This window comes from Rhodnius prolixus, unplaced genomic scaffold (assembly GCF_049639745.1).
Source record: "Rhodnius prolixus isolate KJV_2025 unplaced genomic scaffold, Rpr scaffold_4, whole genome shotgun sequence".
Lineage (NCBI taxonomy): Eukaryota > Metazoa > Arthropoda > Insecta > Hemiptera > Reduviidae > Rhodnius > Rhodnius prolixus.
The window spans coordinates 42,493,379-42,516,393 of NW_027411614.1; the positions used below are offsets into that span (position 1 = coordinate 42,493,379).

General features: G+C 31.1%; 4 protein-coding genes across 16 annotated transcripts; 2 read left to right on the top strand and 2 right to left on the bottom strand.

Annotated features, from left to right (window-relative positions):
• Positions 1-98: 98 nt before the first annotated feature.
• LOC141456518 (cytochrome c oxidase subunit 6C-like) lies at positions 99-2,126 on the bottom strand. Of its 2 annotated transcripts, none has more exons than XM_074132625.1 (3): positions 2,081-2,126; positions 1,822-1,994; positions 99-246 (listed from the first exon to the last, which is right to left on the bottom strand). In XM_074132625.1, exons 2-3 carry the CDS (start codon positions 1,986-1,988, stop codon positions 183-185), a joined length of 231 nt encoding a protein of 76 aa, XP_073988726.1. In that variant the 5' UTR covers positions 1,989-1,994; positions 2,081-2,126; the 3' UTR covers positions 99-182. The 2 variants fall into 2 exon arrangements, with proteins under 2 accessions (XP_073988726.1, XP_073988727.1); XM_074132626.1 differs by having other exon boundaries at positions 2,068-2,092.
• On the bottom strand, positions 2,081-22,609 carry LOC141456512 (meprin A subunit beta-like). 3 transcript variants are annotated; one of them, XR_012459803.1, is made up of 15 exons: positions 20,511-22,608; positions 20,231-20,410; positions 19,477-19,561; positions 19,056-19,188; positions 18,284-18,360; positions 17,395-17,498; positions 17,206-17,313; positions 15,095-15,212; positions 13,775-13,891; positions 13,530-13,687; positions 12,986-13,123; positions 12,733-12,889; positions 12,162-12,226; positions 9,095-9,281; positions 7,613-8,726 (listed from the first exon to the last, which is right to left on the bottom strand). XR_012459803.1 is itself a non-coding variant. In XM_074132609.1 (14 exons), the coding sequence occupies exons 2-13, from the start codon at positions 20,408-20,410 to the stop codon at positions 12,171-12,173; spliced, it is 1,431 nt and encodes a 476-aa protein (XP_073988710.1). In that variant the 5' UTR covers positions 20,511-22,609; the 3' UTR covers positions 2,081-2,126; positions 12,162-12,170. The 3 variants fall into 3 exon arrangements, 2 of the variants coding, with proteins under 2 accessions (XP_073988710.1, XP_073988709.1); XM_074132609.1 differs by lacking the exons at positions 7,613-8,726; positions 9,095-9,281 and adding an exon at positions 2,081-2,126 and having other exon boundaries at positions 20,511-22,609; XM_074132608.1 differs by lacking the exons at positions 7,613-8,726; positions 9,095-9,281 and adding an exon at positions 11,121-11,727 and having other exon boundaries at positions 20,511-22,609.
• bcn92 (LYR motif-containing protein bcn92) lies at positions 2,169-4,089 on the top strand. Of its 9 annotated transcripts, none has more exons than XM_074132619.1 (4): positions 2,169-2,193; positions 2,598-2,692; positions 2,769-2,889; positions 3,937-4,089. In XM_074132619.1, exons 2-4 carry the CDS (start codon positions 2,613-2,615, stop codon positions 3,988-3,990), a joined length of 255 nt encoding a protein of 84 aa, XP_073988720.1. In that variant the 5' UTR covers positions 2,169-2,193; positions 2,598-2,612; the 3' UTR covers positions 3,991-4,089. The 9 variants fall into 9 exon arrangements, with proteins under 9 accessions (XP_073988720.1, XP_073988725.1, XP_073988719.1 ...); XM_074132624.1 differs by lacking the exon at positions 2,169-2,193 and adding an exon at positions 2,263-2,420 and having other exon boundaries at positions 2,787-2,889; XM_074132618.1 differs by lacking the exon at positions 2,169-2,193 and adding an exon at positions 2,271-2,420.
• Positions 5,033-11,145, top strand: LOC141456511 (uncharacterized). Of its 2 annotated transcripts, none has more exons than XM_074132605.1 (14): positions 5,033-5,409; positions 5,859-5,985; positions 6,482-6,612; positions 6,834-6,942; positions 7,015-7,110; positions 7,185-7,334; positions 7,434-7,529; positions 7,616-7,699; positions 8,906-9,048; positions 9,127-9,225; positions 9,313-9,431; positions 9,960-10,093; positions 10,175-10,407; positions 10,778-11,145. In XM_074132605.1, the coding sequence occupies exons 2-14, from the start codon at positions 5,866-5,868 to the stop codon at positions 10,899-10,901; spliced, it is 1,638 nt and encodes a 545-aa protein (XP_073988706.1). In that variant the 5' UTR covers positions 5,033-5,409; positions 5,859-5,865; the 3' UTR covers positions 10,902-11,145. The 2 variants fall into 2 exon arrangements, with proteins under 2 accessions (XP_073988706.1, XP_073988707.1); XM_074132606.1 differs by lacking the exon at positions 5,033-5,409 and adding an exon at positions 5,587-5,736.
• Positions 22,610-23,015: the final 406 nt, after the last annotated feature.

A 23,015-nucleotide genomic window follows, 5' to 3' on the forward strand; every position in this document is an offset into this window, starting at 1 on the left:
TCAAGTTACGGAGCATGCGCACCGTGGTCGATCCGAGAGCCTCAAGGAGTAATACGGGAAATAATAAAGAAGGCAGTGTAATTACTGAAAGTAACACGTTTTAAATTTAAAAGTTTTATTAATATTTATTGTAAACAATTAAACTACCATATTGTTATTATTTTTATTTCCATACATATTATTTAACCAGATTGAAATAAACCAAGGTTTTTCATCCTTTTGAATTCTTCCTCAGCATCATAATTCCTGAAATCATTAATAGAAAGGAAATTTATTTTTGTTACTACTATAACAATAGTATTCATTTATTTAAAGGTATTCTTTAAGATTTATGAAACATCTATAAATAAGTATAAATATTTAAAACAATGGATTTATTAATAAATGTCGGCGCTAATACCAAGGCAGTCGATGAGGGGAAAAAATCCTACGGCATGATCTTTTTACGTTCGCGTACCACTAGTGCCTTTAATTCGTTTTTTTTTTTTTGTTTTTTTTGCGGGGTGGTTAGCTAAAAAACAATACAGAAATGGTGAACATCGACTACATGGATTAAGATTTTATTATTAGTATGGACAATTAGTTCTTTGATTTGAAAACTTTTTATAAAATAAAAGTCATTAAGTTAAAAAAGATGTTTGTTGTAAGAAATTTAGGAAGAATGAAGAAATGACAAATTGATAATTAATTTGAAACTAAAGCAAATCTATCCATTCATATCATAACCTCGAAGATAGATTTTGAATAATATACAATCAAGAATGATATACGTGTGTGGAAGGATCGAAGACTATAGGAGGGGTCAGCATAGTGGGTATATACAGGATTCTCAAGCGAAGGTATTGGCATCCCTAGTTCGATTTAGGTGCATGTTCCTGAGTTTTACTTTTCCCACGATCCTCTTTGCTGCTCAAGGGGATAACTGTTATACAAAACGAAAAACTGTTAAGAGGTTGGGAGGGCACTGAAAAAGATCCTGTCTCAATTGAAGCGCCTCAATTTAAAAGAAAAAGCAAACTAGTCGTCTGTAAAAAATATGCGTAAACATATAAAAAAAAAGACATCATACTAATAGCATTTTTTGTTACTGTGACCTGAAGAAAATTTGATACATTCAAGAAAGTAATGTTCAAAACTTACTATATAGCTGTACCAAAAAATTGGAACGCTATTTTATTAAAAACATAAGACAATTTTTCTTTCGTGTATTCTTTTATTAGTGGTCTGCAATCGTGCAATTATAGAAAGTTAAATATTACACAAATTACTGGAAAAAAACAAGTCTTTAAACATGCCTTTAACGCATGACATCTCTCTTGAAATCTTATAACTCCCTGGGTAAAAAAAAAAAGCTTGGGAAATTTCCCAAAAAATAAACTAAGGGACTGTAATTGCAATAACAATGAAAACGTGTAACTGGTACAAAAATAATCCATCTGGACACAATCACATTTCTGATGAATCAGTATGACTCTTACTTTACGATTGACTGCCCTAATGGTACATAATAATTGTGTAAAATATGTTTAATACGGGAAATGAAAGAGGAACCTGACAGATGAAATCCTTAATGATATATGGATTAATAAAATTCATACTCAAATAAATGGCCTCGAATATATCACAGTCTACCGTATACATTAATGTTTAAAAAACCTCCTTGGAAACAAGAAAATCATTTCTTCAGTAACTTTTTTTTTAATAAAAGTGAGCCGTAAGGTTAATATCTAACACAAGCACTTAAGATAAAAAAAAACACTGCATAACAAAAAATATAAATCTTCATTAATTAACATTATAATACAAAATCAATCAATTTACTTGTAAAATTCAGCATATTGGTTTTTCCTTGCATCACTAACGAATATTTTAAAAAGAACTCCTGATACCACAGATAAGCCCATGGCAACTATAAGGTTCCTCTTGATCTTAGACTGTAGCAGTCCTCTCAACTGGGGCTTAACGGTTGTAGATACAGCACTCGACATTTTATTCTGTAATGAACTCAAAATTAAATTCTTAAAAAATAATTTACACAGGAGTAATAATAGAGGATATACTTCTCACATTGCTAACTCACCTGATAAATGAGTAGGATAATGGCGATGTGAAAATCTAACACCAACCTAAATTTAGGTGAAAAAATATCGTATTTAGTCAATTAGTTATATCTATTTAACATAAGAAAAATAAGTAAGAAATTTAAACATTGTTTTGTACTTAAAAATTGTATTAAAGATTTTGACTAGTGATTTTCACAAAATTAAAGTGAAAATAATTAGATTGTAGTAAAGCTGCTAAAAATAAAGATTGGTAGAATCAATAGCACACAAAGAACGGATATAATGGCAAAAAGTTTACTAAATGATAGGTTATTACATTTTAAACGTTAAGAGTAGTGTCCTGAAAAGTTTTAACTGGTAAATAAAAACGGAAAATAAATATGCAGGTTTAAAGCATTTAGTTAACCAGTAAGCGAATGCATTAAATTAAGTAATAGGAATCCATTTAAGGTTCAAAGTATTGTAAATTATTATAGATATTTAAAGGAAAGTGTCTTTAAAATTATGGTTATTTTTGACAATTGCTTGTTGCAGACCTATTTCACTAAAATGGTGTCTAAGATGGAGGTGATTGCTTTGTACAAAAATTTATTGAGGGAAGCATCCAAATTTCCTGCTTATAATTTTCGGTGAATACACGATTTGGTAATTAATAAACACATATCTGATGATGTACTTTATAAAAATATATTCTGTTTAATACAGGATGTATGGATTTCGTAGGATTCGAGATGGATTCAGAATGAATAAAGACATATCAGATAAAAAAGTCATTGAAGAAAAATATGCTGAAGGATTAGAAGCTTTAGAAATGTTGAAAAGACAGGTAATTCACAGTTGTTAAATATTAATTATTTGACAATAAAAATGGAACCTTCAGTAAAACAGTTAATCCTTTAGATTAAATAAGGAGCATTTCAGGTTTCTAAATTGTGTTTTTTTTTGTTTTACAAAAGAGTTAATGTTCTTTATCAAGCTGTAAATTATGTCTTAGAATACAGCAAAAGAAATCTTGAATAATGTTTAGAGAATCTTGAAAAGCCCAACTCCGTCTCCCGCATTGTCACAGATGCCTTAGTCTCCATAGACCCAGAGGGAGGCCTTCATACTCCTGAATATTTCGTAGCCAACTAAGCAAAAATAATTGAGAGACTAACGTAGATGATATTTCAGTGTTAGGAACTTAAAGGACGTTAGTATGAAGGATGCAATATGTGAAAGATGAAGTTAGTAGATGTGGATAGTGGTAAGGCCAAATCCACTGCAACCTAAAATAGCAGTTGTTACAACCTTAGTTTCAATAAAGGTAAAATTTAAAGTGATGTCATGTCGTTATGAATACTACAGCCTTTACATTTATATTTGTTGGAGTTCTTCTAAAAATTACCTGCACCTTAAAGAAGAGGACTGTTACTAACGCCTAGAAGAATGACAGTAAGATGAAATTTTCTGTCATGGTGAACAAGTATATGAAGATTGTATCTGTAATGGTATGAGGGATGTGAAGGTGTTTTATAAATGTAGTGATGCTGTTGTAACGTACTTTTCGCTTTTTAGGATCAGGACACGTGTAGGAGTTTCAAGAGTCCTGAAAATAAAACTCGTCACACCACTTTTCGAAAAAACGCGTAAATTGGTCATAGCAGTTATTAGCCGATAATATAATTATCGCAGTTCAGAATCTAATTTTGCTCGACATTTGCTTGTCTAATAGGCCTTGTTTTCTGTTTAATTAAACAAAACAATTTTCAAAATAAATTTTAAGAAATAGGATTTTTAACGTTCAGTCACTGCAATTTATATTAATTTGTGATCTCTTTACTAACGCTCGCACTGCGCTTTTGTCGTATTGAAGTAATTTTATTTGTTTCAGGTAATTTTATCCTCATTGTACAAAGCAAAGAATCTCGTTATTGAAAATAAGTAGAAAATTCTATATAATAATTATAATGTGTAATTAATGTATTTCCTATTTTTCTTTTTGTATTTTTATGTTAAGAAATTAAATATTTATTTACATTAATAATGTTGTTTTCTTTAATTCTGAGTAAAATCATGCTTATGGGCAGGGCCGGCTCCAGGTTTTTGAGCGTCTTTGGGCGACAGAGCTTCGGCGGGCCTCTTTTTGGAGCAAATCATGGGGCGACAGCGTACTAGATTAAAAATTACATAATAAATAAAACGATCTAAATAAATAGGCCACGCCCCCGGTCGCTATTCTGAAGATTAGCCGATGACTTCTTTGGCAATAATTCTGCTTAATCTTGAGTTTTGTTGATCGAACTTTTTCATTCGCTTTAATCGCTCCTTCTAGGTCCATACTGGGGGAGTGCTGGGGGCCCCTAGAAGCGATATGAGCCCCGGCACTTGCCCGGGTGCTGACGCCGGCCCTGCTTATAGAACTTTAGAGATAAGACCCTATACATCCTTTTCAGTGAATTACTACTGGCTTCTGGAATGTGACCACTCGTTAAAGATAGCATTCTATATTACCTGAGTGGGAGCATTAAGAGGCTTCCAAAAAAAAGAAAAGAAAATCAAAGGAAGGCGGATTATTTCGAACAATCAGTTTCCAATTCACCAACCCTGAGCTAATATTTTCCCTTAGGTGACGCGTTTCCTCAAACATTTTCTATAATTTATTCTGACATAATTTTTTTAAAAATAAGACTGATCTTAGATATTTTTTTATAAATCTTTTAAAAAGGATCAATAAAAATTCGGAAGGTCTTATTTATTGCTTCACAAAATAATCTCTCTAATGACTGTCTTTCTCTGGTGCACGCAAAAAACATGAATATGTCGAAAATTTATTGTATATAATTTGTAACTAAAATACGAGGGGCGACAAGAGGCGTTTATTTAAGTTGGGTCAATACATTTTACAAATTTACATTGTGTTAGTTCATTTTGTCACTTTGAAAATGAGCGGAATACAATAGTTAACCTCACTTGCGTGACGATCATTCAATCATATGAAGGAAACAAGTACTGAAGGAATCATAATTTTATGTTTAAATTTTGTGTTACTTTTCAAATTTATGGTAGCTCTAACGCCATGATTCAGTACAACTGAATAGAGTACGCACAACTCTTCGAAACGTCAATACTCATTAATTGTGAATACTGAGCGTGCGCTAACAGCTGTTGAGTTGCTTTATGGCTGGTTGCAAAATGTTTTCCTAGGGACTTTTTTGTTTGTTTGTGGAAATAAAGAATGGCATCTGCTATTGTTTGAAATGAATGTGAAGTTTTTTCGTTTTGTTCTTGAGAATTTCAATGCATTCTTAAGCGAAACTTGAAAACATCGAAATTTTTGAGCTGGTCTTTCAACCAGCCAAATAAAGTGAGTATATTATTTTATCTACTGAGTACTATTATTAAGTAGGAGATACTTGTTATTATACTGCTTTATTTTATCTGTACCAGTTTTCATTATGTAAACTTAAAATTAAACATCAAATTTCCAAAACATGTGAAATTACATACATATGTATTCGAATTTAGCTCAGAATTAGGAATCTATTAGAATCTAATTCTTCAGATTGAAGCTAGTTTCCCACAATATTATAATATTATGGTGAATATAATAGTATTTTTTTATTACAAAAATTAATGTCAAAGCCTAATTAATTTTGATCAGTTGTGAAAAGTGATGGCTAGCATAGACATGGTTTGTATTCTTTTAACATAAAATACTTATTTTCTATTTTTGTAATAGTTTACTTATACTTACTTGAAATTTTCTTTTAATCATGAATTCTGATGATTTTTTTCTTTTAATTGTACATACAGCCTTATTATGAGCGGGCAAGTGAATTCTGCACTTAAATTTCTTATGCACTACGGAATGGTAACACAGAAATGCGCTGACAACTGTTCAGGTCATGGGGAATGTCAAAATGGAACTTGCTTCTGTGAGGTATTTGCTTATTGTACATTTATAGTTAGTTTTTATTATTAACAATTCGATCGTTCATAGTATTGAAATATATAATTAAGGAACTTTAATGATAGTTTTAAACTACAGAATTAAACTAAGAATTTTTAATAATTCAGTTGTGAGTTATTAATCTTTTTCATTCCGCTGGGGGATGTTGAATGACCAGTTTTCTGGATCTTTACGCTCTACGAGTTACCTAACTACCTACATATACTTGTACTGTCACCCGCAATAAGATAGTTGATGTTGTAATGGCATTTCACGTGTGCTACTACTTGTACCTAAACTGGTACATTTCATATGGTACACTTCACATATTGCTACATTATTTGATAAGCAGATATTTAAGGAAACCACAATAAATCTCTAAGGTTACAGTGGGTCTGACTTTAATTAAGCTACTATTCGCTTTAATTATCTATCTTAATTTCGTTTTCAGATAAATAATAGTAGATTTAAAACTTATTATTTTCAGATCCAATTTATCGGTGATGAATGTAGATTCACAAACACGTCATATTTTGTGGTTTTTGCCACCATTTTCTTTGCAGTAGCGTTTGTCTGCTTTGTGCAATTGATCATGTGCATTGTCGCTGAATGGAATAGGTAAATATCTTTTATTCATTTAAAAAATAAAAATAGCAGCAATAGTTGTTTGTAAATACATAGAACTAATATTATCACGTTCGTATAAATGAAATGCAGCTGATAAAAATTCAACATTTATCTTGTTTTGCAAATTTTACCTCTTGTTGTCGCATAATTTAACGAATACGTGCATATATAGCGTTATTTTTTAATTTCGGTTAATATAATTATTTTTTCAGGCTTAAAACACCCTCATTGATGAGAGCATGTAGAATAACTACACAAAAACTACTTTACTTTGTTGTGTTTCTGGCATCCGTGATCCGTGGAACTTATTTTACATCTCCTGTAGGTATTCAAATAATGTAAAAAAAAAATAAAATAAAAAGTTAAATTTCTATATAGCTATTGTTACTCTAGAACGCTTATGAGGAATGGTGGTCCAGAGGTCTGATGAGTGCGTATTATCCATTGTTACTGTCAGGTTCATCACTTATTGTATGTTTCTGGGCTGAGGTATGTTATTGTTTATAAACAAATAATGACTTGAATGTTTGTCTTTTTTGAAACTTTATCAAAAAATTTTTTAGATATTCCATTTGCGAGATTTACGATGGGAACATCGCCAGTTTCTGAGCAAGTCCTTCCTTGGTTTCCTAGCTTTCAATTTTATTTCGTATTCATTGTTTTTGGCAGAATTTCTTGCTGTCCATTTTCTCAAACCTGATGAACAAATGAAGGTAAACTTTTAAATTTAATGATTTTAGGTGCTTCTAGAACCATAATGATTTTCATTATTGTTTAATTTGACTCTAATATAGTTATTTTTAATTTTTCAGAGTGTATATACTTTGGTATTCAATGGATGTTACGCGGTACTTCTTTTTATTAATGTTGTATTCTTTCTGATATACGGCGTGGAAGTTTTCTTTAAGGTAATTTTGTTAATTCATTTTTCATAATAGCTTGTTTTAGAAATTCTCTCATCCTATTGTTGAGTATTATTATTTTGTTTAAATAGGTGCGAGGCGGATTTTTGTTAGATGAAGGTGTAAGTAGTCAGCAAGCAACTGAAGAAGCGACACAATTATTTAAGGCTGAATCTGTAAGTATTTTCACTTATTGAAAATAGTTACTCTTCTGAAACTAATTATAAAAGTTTTTGTTGGATTTCGAGAAAGTGCCTTGAGATTCAAATGTATAAAGGAGTGTTTCTACAGCTTCAAAGATAGTCGCACATCATTTGACAGCGAATCCGTCCATCCAGTTGAGGATTTATTCTATGGAATGAGCTAAAAATGACGATTGATAGAACAATTTCTGGCAATTTCACAGGACTTGGTAGGCGTAAGTTCCTAACAGTAGGGGCCAAAAATAAAAAGTAACGCTTATGAAAACTTTCACCGCACCCAAAAATAAAAAAAAAGAATGACATACTAGATATATGGGTAATTCAAGGCCATGATAGCCTTATATTTGATATAAGTTTGATGGTGTATCTCAAGTATGCAGCACAAAGCAAAATCATCACCTTCGTCTTCGTAGCCATTGTGTCAATGTGCAGGGCAAACAACCGGACCGAAGGCAGCTCAAAAACTCGATAATTCATCAGTCCATATTTCACATCAGATTTAGAAATTCTTGTCTAGTCATAACGTTTCCGTATTCAACAAGCTTCATTATCCTATTCTGGTTTCTTGAAAATTTCTTAAACCGAAAATTTCGCTGAAATGGATTTGATTGGAAAAAAAAAAAAAAAAAACCGGTAGAAACACAAATATTCTATTAAATTGCAGTTGTTTTTAGTCTGCTGATTTTGTAGCATTGATTTTTCTATTCAAAAGTGCCTTGAAGCCCTTCTTTGACTAATTACATTTTCCACAGTGTTTTTATCAAGTAATTGCCTCTATCATCTGCAGTGTAATACATAGTACGTAAATATCTGCAATTTGAAAGCATTTTCACTTTGTAAGAGAGGTTACATCTTAAGGAGTGGTTAATGGCTAGCACATAATATTTATAGCTTATTCCAAAGCTTAGTAATCTTAACATCAGGGCTTTAATTCGCAAAATATCTTCCACAATCAATCGCTTTTATAATGAATATTTGGCGTTTCCTCCAAGAACACCACCTGGAACAGATTTAAAATTATTCGAGCTCCCATAACAGTATCAAATCTTTAACACGAAATATAATGGCCTCTTCTTTTACTCCCAACCATCCATTTAGTTTTATGCTCAATTTTTAGTTGTGTTCTATTTAAATGAATGCTTATTAGTATAAAAAGCTATTTCTTTTTGTCAAACATAGAAAAAAGAGCGAATAGCTAAAGCAGTTGACACGTCACAGTTGCATCAATCAAGGCTAGGTTTACTCTCTCAGGCCCTTATGTTGATGGCAATGATATTTTTCCTATGTTTTGAGACTTTAGGACAATTGTTTTGGAAAGATAAGTAAGTAAAAATTTTTTTTTCCTTTTTAATAGTTAAATTTAATTACCTTGTGAATTAAATTAAGCTTTTTTTCTGCAGAGTGCCAATATCCAGCAGGAATGTTCTTAATTTATTGTTTAGAAGCGCTGAAATTGGAGTAGCGTTATGGTTCCCTTGTGTTCTTTGGAACTGTATGAGGTATGTTGGGAAATAATTATTTGCGCATTTCTTAAAATTGATGTGCGCGTATTTATCTAAAACATTTTAAAAAAACTTTTTTTTTAGACCAGAACAGTTGTGGATTTTGAATCCGAAAAGATTATTAAAGAATAGGGATTACGACATTTCTAGGGAGGCTACAAAGGATTCGACTTTTGCGGAAAAAATGAGCCTTTCTGGATCTGGTAAGATTTTTTTCAGAGATCGATTTTTATAGAAATAATATTTATGCTTACAAACCAGTAAAACGAAAAACATTGCAAGATATAGTAGAAAAAAGTCTTTCTCAAAAAGTTAGCTTTTACTGTCTAAACAGTTAATTTTGGAAAGTGTGAAATCATATTTCTTTGATTAAAAAGTAAAATATCTAGGTGAGCATAGCTTTTTGGGTAGCTGACGTGTAGCTTAATATAAATCAAGAATCTAATTTGAGAAAAGTCTGCATTATAAAAGATAACTATATTTTGGCCAGAAAACAACGATGTGTCTACTAGTTGATTTATTTATTTTTTGCTCTGTACTTGACCTGAGGAGATTGAATTTAAACATTTCTTTTTCTATAATCTAAAAACTTTTTTAAAACTTGATCTTCTCAAATTTTGGATACAAACATAATTCACGCTAATACTGCTTTTATTCTTATCTCCGTTAATAATCTGGAATTCAAAAACTAATAGCTCCTAATATTTACTTGCTTGTTGCTGATGTTGCAGAGGATAGCGGACCCGAATGTTGGATATGTTACGACAACACGCGTGTGGATGCTGGCCCTCTAATAACGCCATGTGTGTGCAAAGGTGACGTTAAACTTGTTCATCACAATTGTCTTAGGAAGTGGCTGATGGAGGTAATTAATTATTTCTTTTTGTGATTTTTATTTATGATATGTATTAACATTTATTAATCAAATGATGTTTGATATTTGCAGAGTGATGTGGGCACTTGTTCTGTATGTCGTACAGATTATTGTATTGTTACACCAGATCGTGTAGATTTTCGAAGTGTTGTGAATGTAACAGCTTGGAGACATACTTTGGCAACTGTTTCGTTAGTTGGTTGTTGCCTGATAGGTGTCAGTCTTACCGTTAATCTCATCAGTGATAGTCTGACTAAGTTGATTTCTGTTGGCACATGTCTACTTGTTCTGTATATTTGTTTGAAGTAAGTACTATATTTTAAGTGGTCGTACATCATTTTTCAACAATAAATTTAGTAATATTTCTAGGTATAATATCTTATTTATTTAAACAAAATATTTATTTAAAGAAACTCTAAGTGCTGAAAATTATCCAGCTTTCTGGAATTTCTACGACCAAAATGGATAAATGTTTAGAAACATCTTTTTATTTAAAAATTAGTTTATTATTATTAAGCATTTTTGTCTTAGTAAATTATAATTTTCTTTTATTTTTTGAAATACCCTTATTAATTTTAAATTTATAATTGATAGAGAGGTTTTTGAATAGACTATCTTAGATTAATTTAAGGTTTTCTCCCTTTTTGTCTTATTTAATCAATTTTGTTCATGCAGGTTTCTTTGTGAACGTCAAATTCATGCCTTCAATAAAGCTAGAGCTTCAAGGATTAAAATCCAAAATCTGTCAACGATATCTAGTACTCTTTCTTCTGAAGATAAGAATGTATCTACGCTTTAATAGATAGATTTAAATACGAAAAATGCAAGTTGGATGGATGGTCTTCCAAAAATAGAGTAATAAGAAAAAAAAAAGTAATATTAAATTATTTTATTTGTATAAAATTCGACTTTCTGGTCTTTCTAGGATATTATAGGATATACTCGATCAGTATTGTTAAAGACAAATCGTTGTGTTATTTTCGCGCCCCTTTTCTTTGTGTGTTATTTCTTTTTTAAATTGTAAATAAAAGTTGTTAATTCTACTGTGTAAGAAGATACTTCTTTATTCCTTGTGTACTAGTTTGTGTTGTTTACAATTGATGGTGAAATAACTATTTTTTAATATTATTTTCAATTTTTGCCATGCTGCGATTATAGATCAATCTGGAAAAAAGTATTCTGCAATAAATGAAAACACCTTCAATTCTTCAGATTTCTCTGCCTGTTCCTCTTATTATTATTTTTAACTAAGACAGTTGGATCTACTTATATTCAAAATGCGATAACAAAGAAAAAGCTTAGTGTTTGGAAGTAACTTAGACATGAATTTTTTCTGCCTTATCAAGTGATCGTTGGTCGAGCTCTGCACTAAGCATTTTTGTATAATAAATCATAATTTATATTTAAATACCAATAATTCAGGTAAGCTTCTTATTATCAATGCCGTAAGCTACATTAACCTGTTTGGTGAGTAATAAGTAAAACATTTTTCGGGCAGCTACCTGACACAAAGGTATGCCATCACTCTCCGCCAAATAACGACAGTAACGGGCCAACATCTCGAGCAACTTCGTGTCATTCCAACAATATCTCACAGTGGGGCATAATTTGTTTTTGCTTCCTGTCTGTGCAGATCAGCCAGAAATTAATATTTAATATTAATTTAATTTAAATTAACCCGAAAAAAGTGTCTGATTTATTAACTTTTAGATATGCTATGTTTTTAAGTGATGCAGAATTGAAGTTAATCGTCACACGATCGAAAAAGAAAGAAAGAAAAAGCCAAGTAAAATAGACTAGGTGAAGGTTCTAGTTAGAAAAAACCCATTAATAAATTTGTTTTGTTCGCGATATAAATGTTCAAGTAAATTTACAATTTCAAATGTTTAAAACAAAAATATTTTATTAACATTACATGATAACATATATTAAAAAGGTTTTCGTACTAAAATAAGTTTTAAATCAATATTTTCTTTCCATATGATTATTTTAAATGAATAATCTTTCTAGTTTAAATAAAATTTAATCTGACTTAATTGTAAAAAATATTGTTACTTACAAATAAAATCTAGTTTATTAGATTGTGATGTAGTAACTCTATTCTTGAGATGTTTTTTAAAGAATCTGGAAAAAATGACACTATTACTTTTGACTGAAATAACCATTTCTTACTAATTAATCAGTATGAACTTGGTACTTTTTAATTTTGAAGAACAAATTCAGCCTTTGGACTAGGTACCCTCGTTACAGATGACGCCCATAACCTTTTGTGGGCGTTGAAACCGGGAAGATTATAAGAAATTTAATTAGAGGAAACATTATAGATATTGAGCAAATCAATGCGGATTCCTTTTTTCAGAATGCCTGATATTACAAATAATACCACATACCATAAGGGGTTTATTTCCAATCAAAGATTTGCTTTTGCTACAAAAATTCAGTAGAACATCCTCAAATACAAGCAGATAATCATCCCTTGTATTTCCGTGAAAATTCAATCACTAAAGTTTAATTCGAACTCAATATGTGGTATTCTTAATATTGTTTAGTTCTCTTTTAAATTTAATACATAATAATTAAAGGTACTATTTTCTGTACATTAATTATAGCAACTTCAAATATTTACTAACCTTGATAATCATTTTTCATTAGAAATTCTGATGGTGAAAATGAAGGCAATAATTTAATCTGATTCTCACTCCGGCACTCAGTATATAAAAGTTCAATATCATCCAAGGCTATTGTTCCGTACTTGTTACCGCCTTTAAATTCACTTTGAAATATTAACTGAACATAATTTTAAAAATACATTAGTAATAAAGAAAATTATTTTATTCACAACGAAGTATTTGTAAAATGTACATACATATGCTCAAAACTTACTTTAAATGGTCTTGATGTATGCAAAGGTATTTCCACGTGAATCCATTTATCTAATACTGTACTGTTCGTCCATAGATCGTATGTATTTTTTGGATGGTGTTTTAATTGCGTAACCTTGTCCAGATAGGCTTGTGATACCTTAAAAAAAAAATATCAAATTTTAAATTAAGTCTTTGCCTGTATAAGTTTGCGATTCGTTTGACCTTAAATTAAGAGGAGAATGATTATTGGCTAATGGCCAGCTTTGTCTTTTTCATTATGTTTTATTGATGCTCTAAGTTCCGAGTACCATTGTTGTCTTCATCAGGAACTCCTGAGATTTAAAGAGCTGTGTATAGAATGTAAATATAATGTTCAACCTAGAATAGTGTGATCGACTGATTGATTAGTTCATTCCATTTATCGTACAAAGAAGCTCTTGATGAACGACACCAATGGTGTTCGAACGAAGAGTATCGATTGAAAGTTTTGAAAAAAGGGTTTCCCCTGGCAATTGCCGAACATCCTTCTCTTACATAAGTCTGAATAGTTTTCTAATGCCTACTTTGAGAAATGAAGTGCCATCACTTTGTAGTAAGTACCAAAATCTTAAACATCCTAACGGTGTTCGTTTATCACCTTCGTTAATAGGATGAAAATTGACTGACATTAGATGACCAGGAGTATGACCAGCAGTTTCATATGAACTGTATATATAACCTTCTGCAAAATAGTTATTCTTAATACGGAATTCATAATTCATTTAATAATATTAAAATATATAAATATATGTATGTATATTTTTAATACCTGTTTCATTGAAAACACGCCAATTCCACACAGAAGAGCCACCGTTGTGAAAACCGCAAGTGTGTGAGTTAAAATTGCAAATTACATCAAACGGAAAGCCATCTTTTTGTTTTATACCTGTAATTTATGCTATGAATTTTAAAAATACATAATGGAACCCCGGATGAACTGTTCAATTGAGAATGTTTGAGCACTTTAGGATAAATAAAAAAATAAAAAAAAGAAGCTATATTCTAAGCAGGGTACTGGTGGTCCACCAAATTTTTGAAAATTGAACAATGAAAAGGTATGTGTGTTTGCTAACTTGCAAAAGTAAACTTTAATACTTATACAGGAAGCTTGGCAACTCTTAGCACTGGTATCCCAGCCTACACGCAACAAGGACCGATTAAATTGTAGGTCCATTTTACAGCTAAACTCAAATCACCTACTATGTCAAACTGGAGGATCTTACGTACACTCTCCCTTAAGAACTTTAGTAGACCGCTTTTCACAGCTGAATAATGAATTAAATCATCAGACCATAAATGATAAGAAAAAGGTTATTTTTTTTCGTCTATTGCTAAGAAAAGTTTAAAATAAAAAATCTAAATTACTATGCTTCAATAAAGTAGCGAAACCCTTCATCAGTAGCTTCTATAGAATCAAAGGAATATGCTTTATGTGGAACCCGACATGAATCGTAAAACGAAGTGCCAATTTTTTAGCCACTGATAGAAAAAAGAAAACATTCTTTTCAGTAATAATAACTATAAATGTGTTGTACCAAATTTGCCATCAAATCGACATTCTATGCTCCTCTTAAAGATCTGTTAGTGCTCCTAAACGTTTGTGTATTGTACGAGTAGTTAATATATTGAAAGACTGAGTATAGTAAAGCAAATCAGCTGGTTGCTACCGACAAGGTCCTAGGCAATAAGGTCATAAATATATATACGTAATTTTCCCTTCTTTAATCAGGAATAAATACAGGGACACTAAACTAAACTAACGCTACTAAAAAAAATAGTAGTATTCTTCCACCGACAAGGTCCAAGTCATACTGCTTATAATTTATTGAATGTAGAAGAAACTAAAAGAAACAACATAAACTATTCTTTAATTGAAGGGTCTTGACTACTTCAAATCATTAAAAGTTTCCATTATTAAAAGTTAAATCATTAAAAGTTTTAAAAATGTTTAAAGACACCCACAATATGTAAAAGGACTCAGTCAGTTGAGGGAATCAACCCCGTATGACCAAAATAGTTTGTATTAGGAGAAAAAACGTTTTCCTCTGAAAAATTATTGTCAACATTAAAAACAATAGACAAGAAATACCTTTGCATGAATATAATTTATGTAGTTTTCTTATATCTGCATTACTCAATCCATTCTTGCGCCATAGAGGTCCTATTTCTTCACCTGTTTTTGATCTCAACGTTGGTGATACACCATCCTGTAAGATAGATTTAATGAAATGTATTAAAATAAAATTGTATTGAAACTTTTGATGAATCAATTCTAAATATTTAGTTTTATAATATGAAGAACTAGAGTTGATTATAAACAATTAATGGGATCTTAATTTAAGTGCTATGAAACGGTAAGTGAGTTTGACGCAACGATAGCTGAGTAGTTTATAAACGTGAATTGCCAAGCTAGGGTTTTTGTTGGACACTCGTTAAAAAATACCAAGAAATGTTGATTCTTGGGAACATATTTAAGAAAATAAAATCATACTTAGGTACATTTGCCTCACAGAAAAGATTGGATATTTCTACAATTAATAAACATTAAAAAAAAGTCAGCTTATCGACTTATGGGAAATAATTGAGTACGGTTAGTACTTATATAATAATGAGAGCAACAAATAGAAATCAACATGATCTACGAACTGAATCCAATATTTATTTAAGTACGGATATGATCATTTCAAATCTTATAAAAAAGCTATTTTGAAATAAATAAAGCAAGAGAAGAACCTAAATAATATTCTAAAGATTTAATAATTATACTTCAATCAACTGGAATAATGAAATCAAAACCCATTAGAAAACCACTGTGATCAAAATGAAATAAACATGCAATCGTAAATTTAAAAAAATATAAACAAGAATTAAAAATTCTCGATATTCCACCTACTTTTACTTAGTATAAATACGGAACTTTAAGGAATTCCTCGCGTTTTCGCTCGTCCATTGACTTTACCCGAATTTCTTAACCCGGGTCGGGGAGCTGAATAGTGAAGTTGACAGTGGGTTCAAATTACAAAAAAAAAGATACATCAACAATTTGTTCGTACTTAACTAGGGTTGAATTTGAATGACCAAACCTAGGCTCAGTTCGCTAACTAAGTAACATGTTGATTTTCAGAAATGCTTTTGTATTCTAGTAGTGAATGCATGTCCACACTGCGTAACGTAGGCGAATGAAAAAACGAATCATTATTTAATTAAACTTTTTTCTAATCTAGAATTGAAAGGAAGAAAAACAGAGAAAATGTTAGGGTTGCTCATTTCTCTAAGAGATTTAACAAGTAATCCAAAGGATATCAGTTAGGATAAACCTTTAAAACCTTTCATAATCTCGAAGTGGTCCAAAAATATATGGAATATCTAATCTCATAAATAAACATTATAACCGATTTAGATAAGAACTAAAAGCACACAATCCCTTAAATATCGAATATTATTTCATTTCTAATAATAAAGTTGTATAATTTTTTTATTATTTTTTAAAGGGCTATTATTTGGGTCATAAGTGAAAATAATTGCCAACAGCTTAAATGGTTTAAGTGTAAGTTAAGAGATAGTGAATTTTTAAATGAATGCCACAAATAATTGAAAAGACCTAAAAATCCTCCGAATCAAGCCGACTGAGCAATCGTTTTTGAAAAAATGATATTCGAAAAATTTATTCAGACGTTCCTTTCTTGTTGTGTTTTTGGTTTATTATTTTTTTTATGAAGGAGTATTTGTTTAGGATCAAATCAAATCTGTAAATCTGTCCTAATTTTTTTCTTGGCTTTATTAATGAAATCTGGTTTCCTGTAAAGATTGTTTAAAAAAAAAGTAATCGAAGAAAATGTGAAAAGGTTAATAAACAAAAACGAATAATTGTGTTCATGCTTTTTTTTACATTTTTACTCTCCAAAAAAATCTGTTAAAACTTAAAATCGTTGTAAAATCGTAAGTCACAGGCATATTGAAGAAAAAGTTCATAATCGAACCGGCTACTTATCTGGGATATGATGTGAACAGAAACGTCAAATGGGTGGTAAAAGATTAATATCGTAGCATGAATAGAAAACTCAAGTATGTGGATGAAACCACAGCTTTAGTCTAGAAAGTTTTTTTTGTATTTCAAATTATAATTACAAAATAAAATATGTAGTAAAGAAATAAGTTAAAGCTTTCAATCATCCAAATGTCTAATTTAAATAAACATACCTTTGAAAAAGCATATTCATCATACATCATGATCGATTTATAGTCAAATTTTTCTCCAAGATATGTTACCACACTGGCAGGTTGTTTCTTAAATGCTGATGAAAATTGCTGTTAAATAAACATGGGTAATTAGTTTCCAAAATAAGTTCAAAAGTATTAAAATGAATACGTTATTAAGAGCTAACTGACTGGTAAAATATTTTTCCAATAAATGTAAATCCAATCGTCTCTATCTGGTCTATTCATTTCATGCCAAAAACCTACAGAATGTCCTAATTCATGTATTACAATACCTGCAAAAGACAACCAATAAGAGAAAAACAAGCATTAAATGTTTTATATTTTAGTAAAATGACCACCAATTTACAACAATTGGTTCTTTTGAATTTAATCTAATCCTATCCTGGCCGTTTCAGATGTATGAATCTCAAAGTTTGTCATTTGTCGCATCTCAAAGTTCACATGTGGGATGATCGTTGCTTTCATCTTTTATTCAACGATAAAACACATGTTTCACAAAAATTAACTTTCTACTCTTTGCAAACGACCTTAAATTATTTCATCTATGAACTCTGATGATCTTATTAAACAATAATTTAAAACTAAATGATCCACTGATGTCTAATAACTTAATTAAAATGAATGTCAAAATTACATTTTAGAAAGAAATAATGAAATAATAAAAATTAAGTTACAAAAATCGATGTTTTTTTTTTAATTAACAAATTTCATAATCGTAAACTGGGTCATCGATAATTTGTTCGACTAAACAATTGATTAATGATATTTTACTTGTCAATAATTGTCAATAACCTAGGTTCGTCCACTATTTCTTAAAAATTCCTGCATAATATAAGACAACGAGCTCTCAGCAAGAGTGGATATAAATTGAGTCGTTAGGCGTTTATTGATAGAACGCCTTTTACGTATTTGATACTGAATTATGACCTCAGGCTCTGTCCATCTTATCTTGTTTACGAGTGAATAAAAAATTATGACGTTCACAAATATTGCAGCATTCTATGAAGTGTTTAATAAGTGTACTTAAAACGTTTATAAGAATGAAATACTACTTTACCTAAATACCAACATCGATGTCCCAACGATAACTTTTGAGCTCCTCCAATTCTGCCCACTGAAGACCAACATGCACCACTGGAATAAAGAAAATAATGAATAATGAAATTTCAATCTGAACCAAGAATGAATGAAATCAGTTAAGGATTGTAGAACTTTTATAATAATTGTTACAAAAAAATCTGATGCAGACATGACAACTTTAAAAATAACTTTTGTTAATTAAAATTCTGAGTATCCTTCTGAGCATTAGAAGATATGGAATACAAGGTTTGGTTATACTAGGTTATAAGGAAGGTTTGGAATACAAGATTGTCCAATTCAGTTAAAGGTTAAACCTCCTTTTCATTTTTAAAGCAGGCAAGAAGAAGAATCGTACCAAAGGAGTTTTCATATGCTGTCACTACGCTGTAAATAGCCATAGTCAAATTAACGTGAAATTTAAATAGTGATAATTTCCAACTGTTACTGGAAAAAAAGACTATGTGTTCACAGGGAAATCGCAAAGCCGGCATTGACAGAGGTGTACATAACGTAGTTGAGTAAAGGTGCGGAAGTCTCTTCTTAAGAGCCATTGAAATAATTTAAAGAAAAATAACATTTCACACACAATATGATTATTCCACATAAGTAATGCTTTGTAAAATCCAAGTTTTTGTAGAAACTGAATAAGTGAAATTTTAAGACAGCTTACACAAAAAAAAACGTGCGACTGTCTCTCTTTGGAATTTTAGGAATTTATTTTTAATTTAAGAGATTTTCTAATTCCTCACCTATTTCCTTGATTGAAAAAAATTTGCACAAAATTATCCTCTCCAGTCCATTCTTTAAATCGGACGCAAGAGTTTTCATGATAATTATCCATGGCTTTCATTAAAATTTCACATTGTGGGGACTCAGGACAACCTGCGGAAAGTAACAGATAATTAAGAATAAAGAATTATTTATTTATTTTTAATAACAGTTGATAAATCTTTAATTACAACAATTTATGTCATTTTATTAAACTAATTTAATGAAAGTTGGTCATATCATGTAGCTAGCTATATTACAATAAATTTTTAAGAAAAAAATGAAAATAGAAATATTTCATTAAAATGAATGAATGAGCTCAAACAATAGCTCAAATTGGTGTTTTCCGAGAATTTTAGTAGAAGTCAGTACAATACTGTATAGTTCTGTAAGATAACTTACCCACATTGTCCTCAACCTTATAAATGACTGCACCGTGCGGCCATAGAAGGGCTTTATTCTTTACAGCGTTCTTATTTTCCGGTTGCTGAAAAATAAATGAATAATACAGAAATGGGAAAATCAATTCGTTACTTATTCATTTTTTTTATTTTAATTTTATTTTTGGTTTTCGTGGTACGATAGTGAAGCTAATTTATTATATATTTTTTGAAATGAAAGGCAACATTGAAAAACACTTTTAAATAAACATATTCGAAAAATTTTCTTTCAAAGAGATTATTTTTAGGGCAGATGTGGGTAATGATGGGAGATTGGCCCCACATTTACATCATTTCAGTGAAATGACTCGCTTTAAACTAAGAAATGTCAGAAAAAAGTCAGTAAGTTTTAAATTAGAAGTTTAAAGAAAATGTATATGTTAGAACCTAAAAAGTATTAAAGAAAGCTAAAAGGCAAGACACCAGTTTTTTTTGTTTATAATAGTAAAAACGGTAGTTATTGCAGTGTTTTTCGGCTTTGCAGTTCCCCTTGCAAGTAGAAAGCCTACATCACATAGTTGGCTACAAACAGCTGAGCAGGTTTTGTCAGGAAGAGGAAGCAAGTCGCACTATTATTGTCAGTGTTAAAACGGCTGGTATAGCTAAGAGTTGTTGTTCCAGAAAAAAAAACCTAAGAACTCGTACCTTCGTTTTTTCTCTTTACCAAGGTAACATAAAAACTATTCTATACTCACGAATATATTTAAGATATTTACTTTGTGTGGTAATTGTACATCTCCTTCAAACTTGTCCACATTGTACACTCCTTGATCAGTTCCAGGACCGATTGGAGGATGTTTTCCTTTTATAGGTATACCTTTCAGCGATGTTACCTGTAATGGTTCTTGTAGAGGTACACCAGAAACAATAGCCACAAGTAGAAACATGAAAATCATCTGCAAAAAAAAAAATATATTCTTATTTCAATCTGCAAAAAATCAAATTTTAATAAGGTGTGAAGAAGAAATATTTTGGCACTATCAAACTTAGACTTACCTTGAAGACTATGGTATGAGAGATGAGCTATCATTTCTTAAACATCTTAATTTATATAGGTAATTATAAATTCAAGTATTGCTCAAGCCAGTGGTAACCTCATTAGAAAAGAGAACACAATGCATCTATTAGGAATAGAGATTCATTCGATTTACAAGAGTCATAAATTAAAATTTATTTTTATTTACTTTTTATTTTTACGTTTGAATCAATTTCATTTATAGCAAAAGCGATGGGGATTACAACCTCACAAAAAACTAAGAATACAAAAGACATGGATAAATGGAACTTCAACTCTTTACAAATATTTGACATATCTAATTCAAAATCTTTGTCAATTATACTGGAAAATTGACTTTTACCTTGAATAAAAAATAGCAAAACACTTAATCAAATATTGTAACTATGTTCAGCTTAAGAGCAGCGAAATTGATCTGTCCCTCTATCTATTTTTTCCTTATTAGATTGAAGTCACATTCTGTCTACCTATCTAAAAAAAATCCATTTGTGCCGGAATAATTATTTATAGGTTTAAGTCGTTTCTGTTAGTATCAGCAATATAAGGCCGAAAATAATCAGCTCATTAAAAACAAAACAAAAATCCTTAAAGCTCAGTAATATAAGCTACAATTTCTAGTGATACATTAATATGTATTACCCAGATGACAGGTGCAAAAAAGTGGTTATTACAAACTGATGTGTGTGGAAGAGAGCATGATTTTATTTGTAAGGATGTAGCAACAGTAACTAAAAAACGAAAAATCGTTCAGCATCTCTTTGCCAACAGACAATGGCGCAATCAGTTTAGTCAAAATCAAACGAAGTAGCTAAATGTTTTTTCAGTTTTCTAAGATTTTATCAAAAACAACTCCAACGATATTCTTTAAAAAGTTTCCCATGAAAATTCGATTGTATATAATTTTGTCATGTGTGAATAAGTTCCAAATTTCAAGAACATTGGCCGTCCAAAAATGCGACTTTACTGAATAGAGTTTTTTTTCTACTTTTTAGTATATTGAGACCTACGAATGTATTTGAAGCGGTGAGATTAAAAAGGAAAACATTCCACTTTTTTGACAAAATGAGTTGAAATAGCCATTTTGTTGTTTATACCTAAACGCATCTGTTGAGGCAAAGAAAGCAAAAATCCCTCCACATTCTAATGCCATAACTAGCCCTTAAATATTTGACTGAGATTAAGAAAGAAAATATTCCTGGAATGTTTTCCTTTTAAACCTCAATGGGGAGTTTTGAGAATGTTTGGCCACCAGGGCGCTTAGCATTAGCTCAAATGTTATTGTACTGTGAATAGGCACCGCCTTCCAGCGCGACAGTCGCTGCCTGTGGGTCGCTGAGTGAGGTGCACACAACGTGTTCGTCGCATTACCGTTTCTCTCAAGATGACTGAACGTGTTGAGCAAAGGCACTGCATCAATTTAGTCAAAAGCTTGGTGATTCTCAAAGCGAAATAATTCGTTCAGCTGGTGTTTGGAGACGAAGCGATGGGTGAAACACATATGTGTTGAACCACTCCTTAATTTTAAGGAGTAGTTCAACTGCTTCAAAAATTGCCGCACATCAGCAGAGAGTGACCAAGTTGTTGTCCTCGGAACAAAAGGACTTCCAATTTGAAGGTGCACTAACTCCAACCTCTTGGGCAATCTCCCGCACGGTCAAGCGACGATCTGCCATCACCAAATTTCGCACAGTCTCAACAACGGCTGCACTCCGAGCAGTTTGGGGTCTGCCAGAACGATGGTCACTCTCCGCTGATGTGCGGCCATTTGTGAAACGGTTGAACCACTCCTTAATTTGTGTTTCACCCATCGCTTCGACTCCAAACACCAGCTGAATCTTACGAATTGTTTCGCTTTGAGAATCACAAAGCTTTTGACAAAATTTGATGGTTCAGTCATCTTGAGCGAATCGGTAATGCGACGAACACGTTGTGTAGCACCACATTCAGCGACCCACAGGCAGCGACTGACGCGCTGGAAGGCGGTGACAAAATTCACAGATGCGCATGAAGGTGTCTTCCTTTACTGAGTGCAGTGGCGCCGCGCTATCGTCTTTATGTTGCGAGGGAAAAGTAAAGGTCGGATACTTTTTAGACAGGCCTCTAATATCTAAAAAAGTTTGTAATACTTTCATAGTTTAAGTCAATAAATACTGGAAATTTGAAAAAAACAAATTTGCAATTTTACATTTTAGCCTTAAAGCTATAGTTTGCTTGCTATGGAGTTTTTTTCTATTCCCCAAAAATTAGGTCAGTGGGAATGTTTTCCTTTTTAATCTCACCGCTTCATTTACACTTCGTACAGAGATTAAAAATATATAAATCTACTTTTATTTGAAATATTTTTTTTCCAAAAAATTCGATAAGAGTATTTGTGGAAGAGAGCTGAATAGATTCTCTGTAAAGTTCTATTTTTTATAAAACAAAAGTGAGTATTTTAAGGTGGGGTTTACTTTTTTAAAGTGCTCTAACAGTATTTTAAGCAAAAT

Excerpts from the sequence above, each read along its gene's own strand:
- LOC141456518 (XM_074132625.1), bottom strand. The coding sequence starts at position 1,988 with ATGTCGAGTGCTGTATCTACAACCGTTAAGCCCCAGTTGAGAGGACTG. Across the intron at positions 247-1,821 it reads CAATATGCTGAATTTTACAA|GAATTATGATGCTGAGGAAG; the intron begins GTAAATTGATTG and ends TAATGATTTCAG.
- bcn92 (XM_074132619.1), top strand. The coding sequence starts at position 2,613 with ATGGTGTCTAAGATGGAGGTGATTGCTTTGTACAAAAATTTATTGAGG. Across the intron at positions 2,693-2,768 it reads TTTCCTGCTTATAATTTTCG|GATGTATGGATTTCGTAGGA; the intron begins GTGAATACACGA and ends TGTTTAATACAG. Across the intron at positions 2,890-3,936 it reads TAGAAATGTTGAAAAGACAG|GTAATTTTATCCTCATTGTA; the intron begins GTAATTCACAGT and ends TATTTGTTTCAG.
- LOC141456511 (XM_074132605.1), top strand. The coding sequence starts at position 5,866 with ATGAGCGGGCAAGTGAATTCTGCACTTAAATTTCTTATGCACTACGGA. Across the intron at positions 7,335-7,433 it reads AACCTGATGAACAAATGAAG|AGTGTATATACTTTGGTATT; the intron begins GTAAACTTTTAA and ends TTAATTTTTCAG. Across the intron at positions 9,049-9,126 it reads CAATTGTTTTGGAAAGATAA|AGTGCCAATATCCAGCAGGA; the intron begins GTAAGTAAAAAT and ends TTTTTTCTGCAG.
- LOC141456512 (XM_074132609.1), bottom strand. The coding sequence starts at position 20,410 with ATGATTTTCATGTTTCTACTTGTGGCTATTGTTTCTGGTGTACCTCTA. Across the intron at positions 17,499-18,283 it reads ACATCGATGTTGGTATTTAG|GTATTGTAATACATGAATTA; the intron begins GTAAAGTAGTAT and ends TGTCTTTTGCAG. Across the intron at positions 13,688-13,774 it reads GCGTGTTTTCAATGAAACAG|AAGGTTATATATACAGTTCA; the intron begins GTATTAAAAATA and ends ACTATTTTGCAG.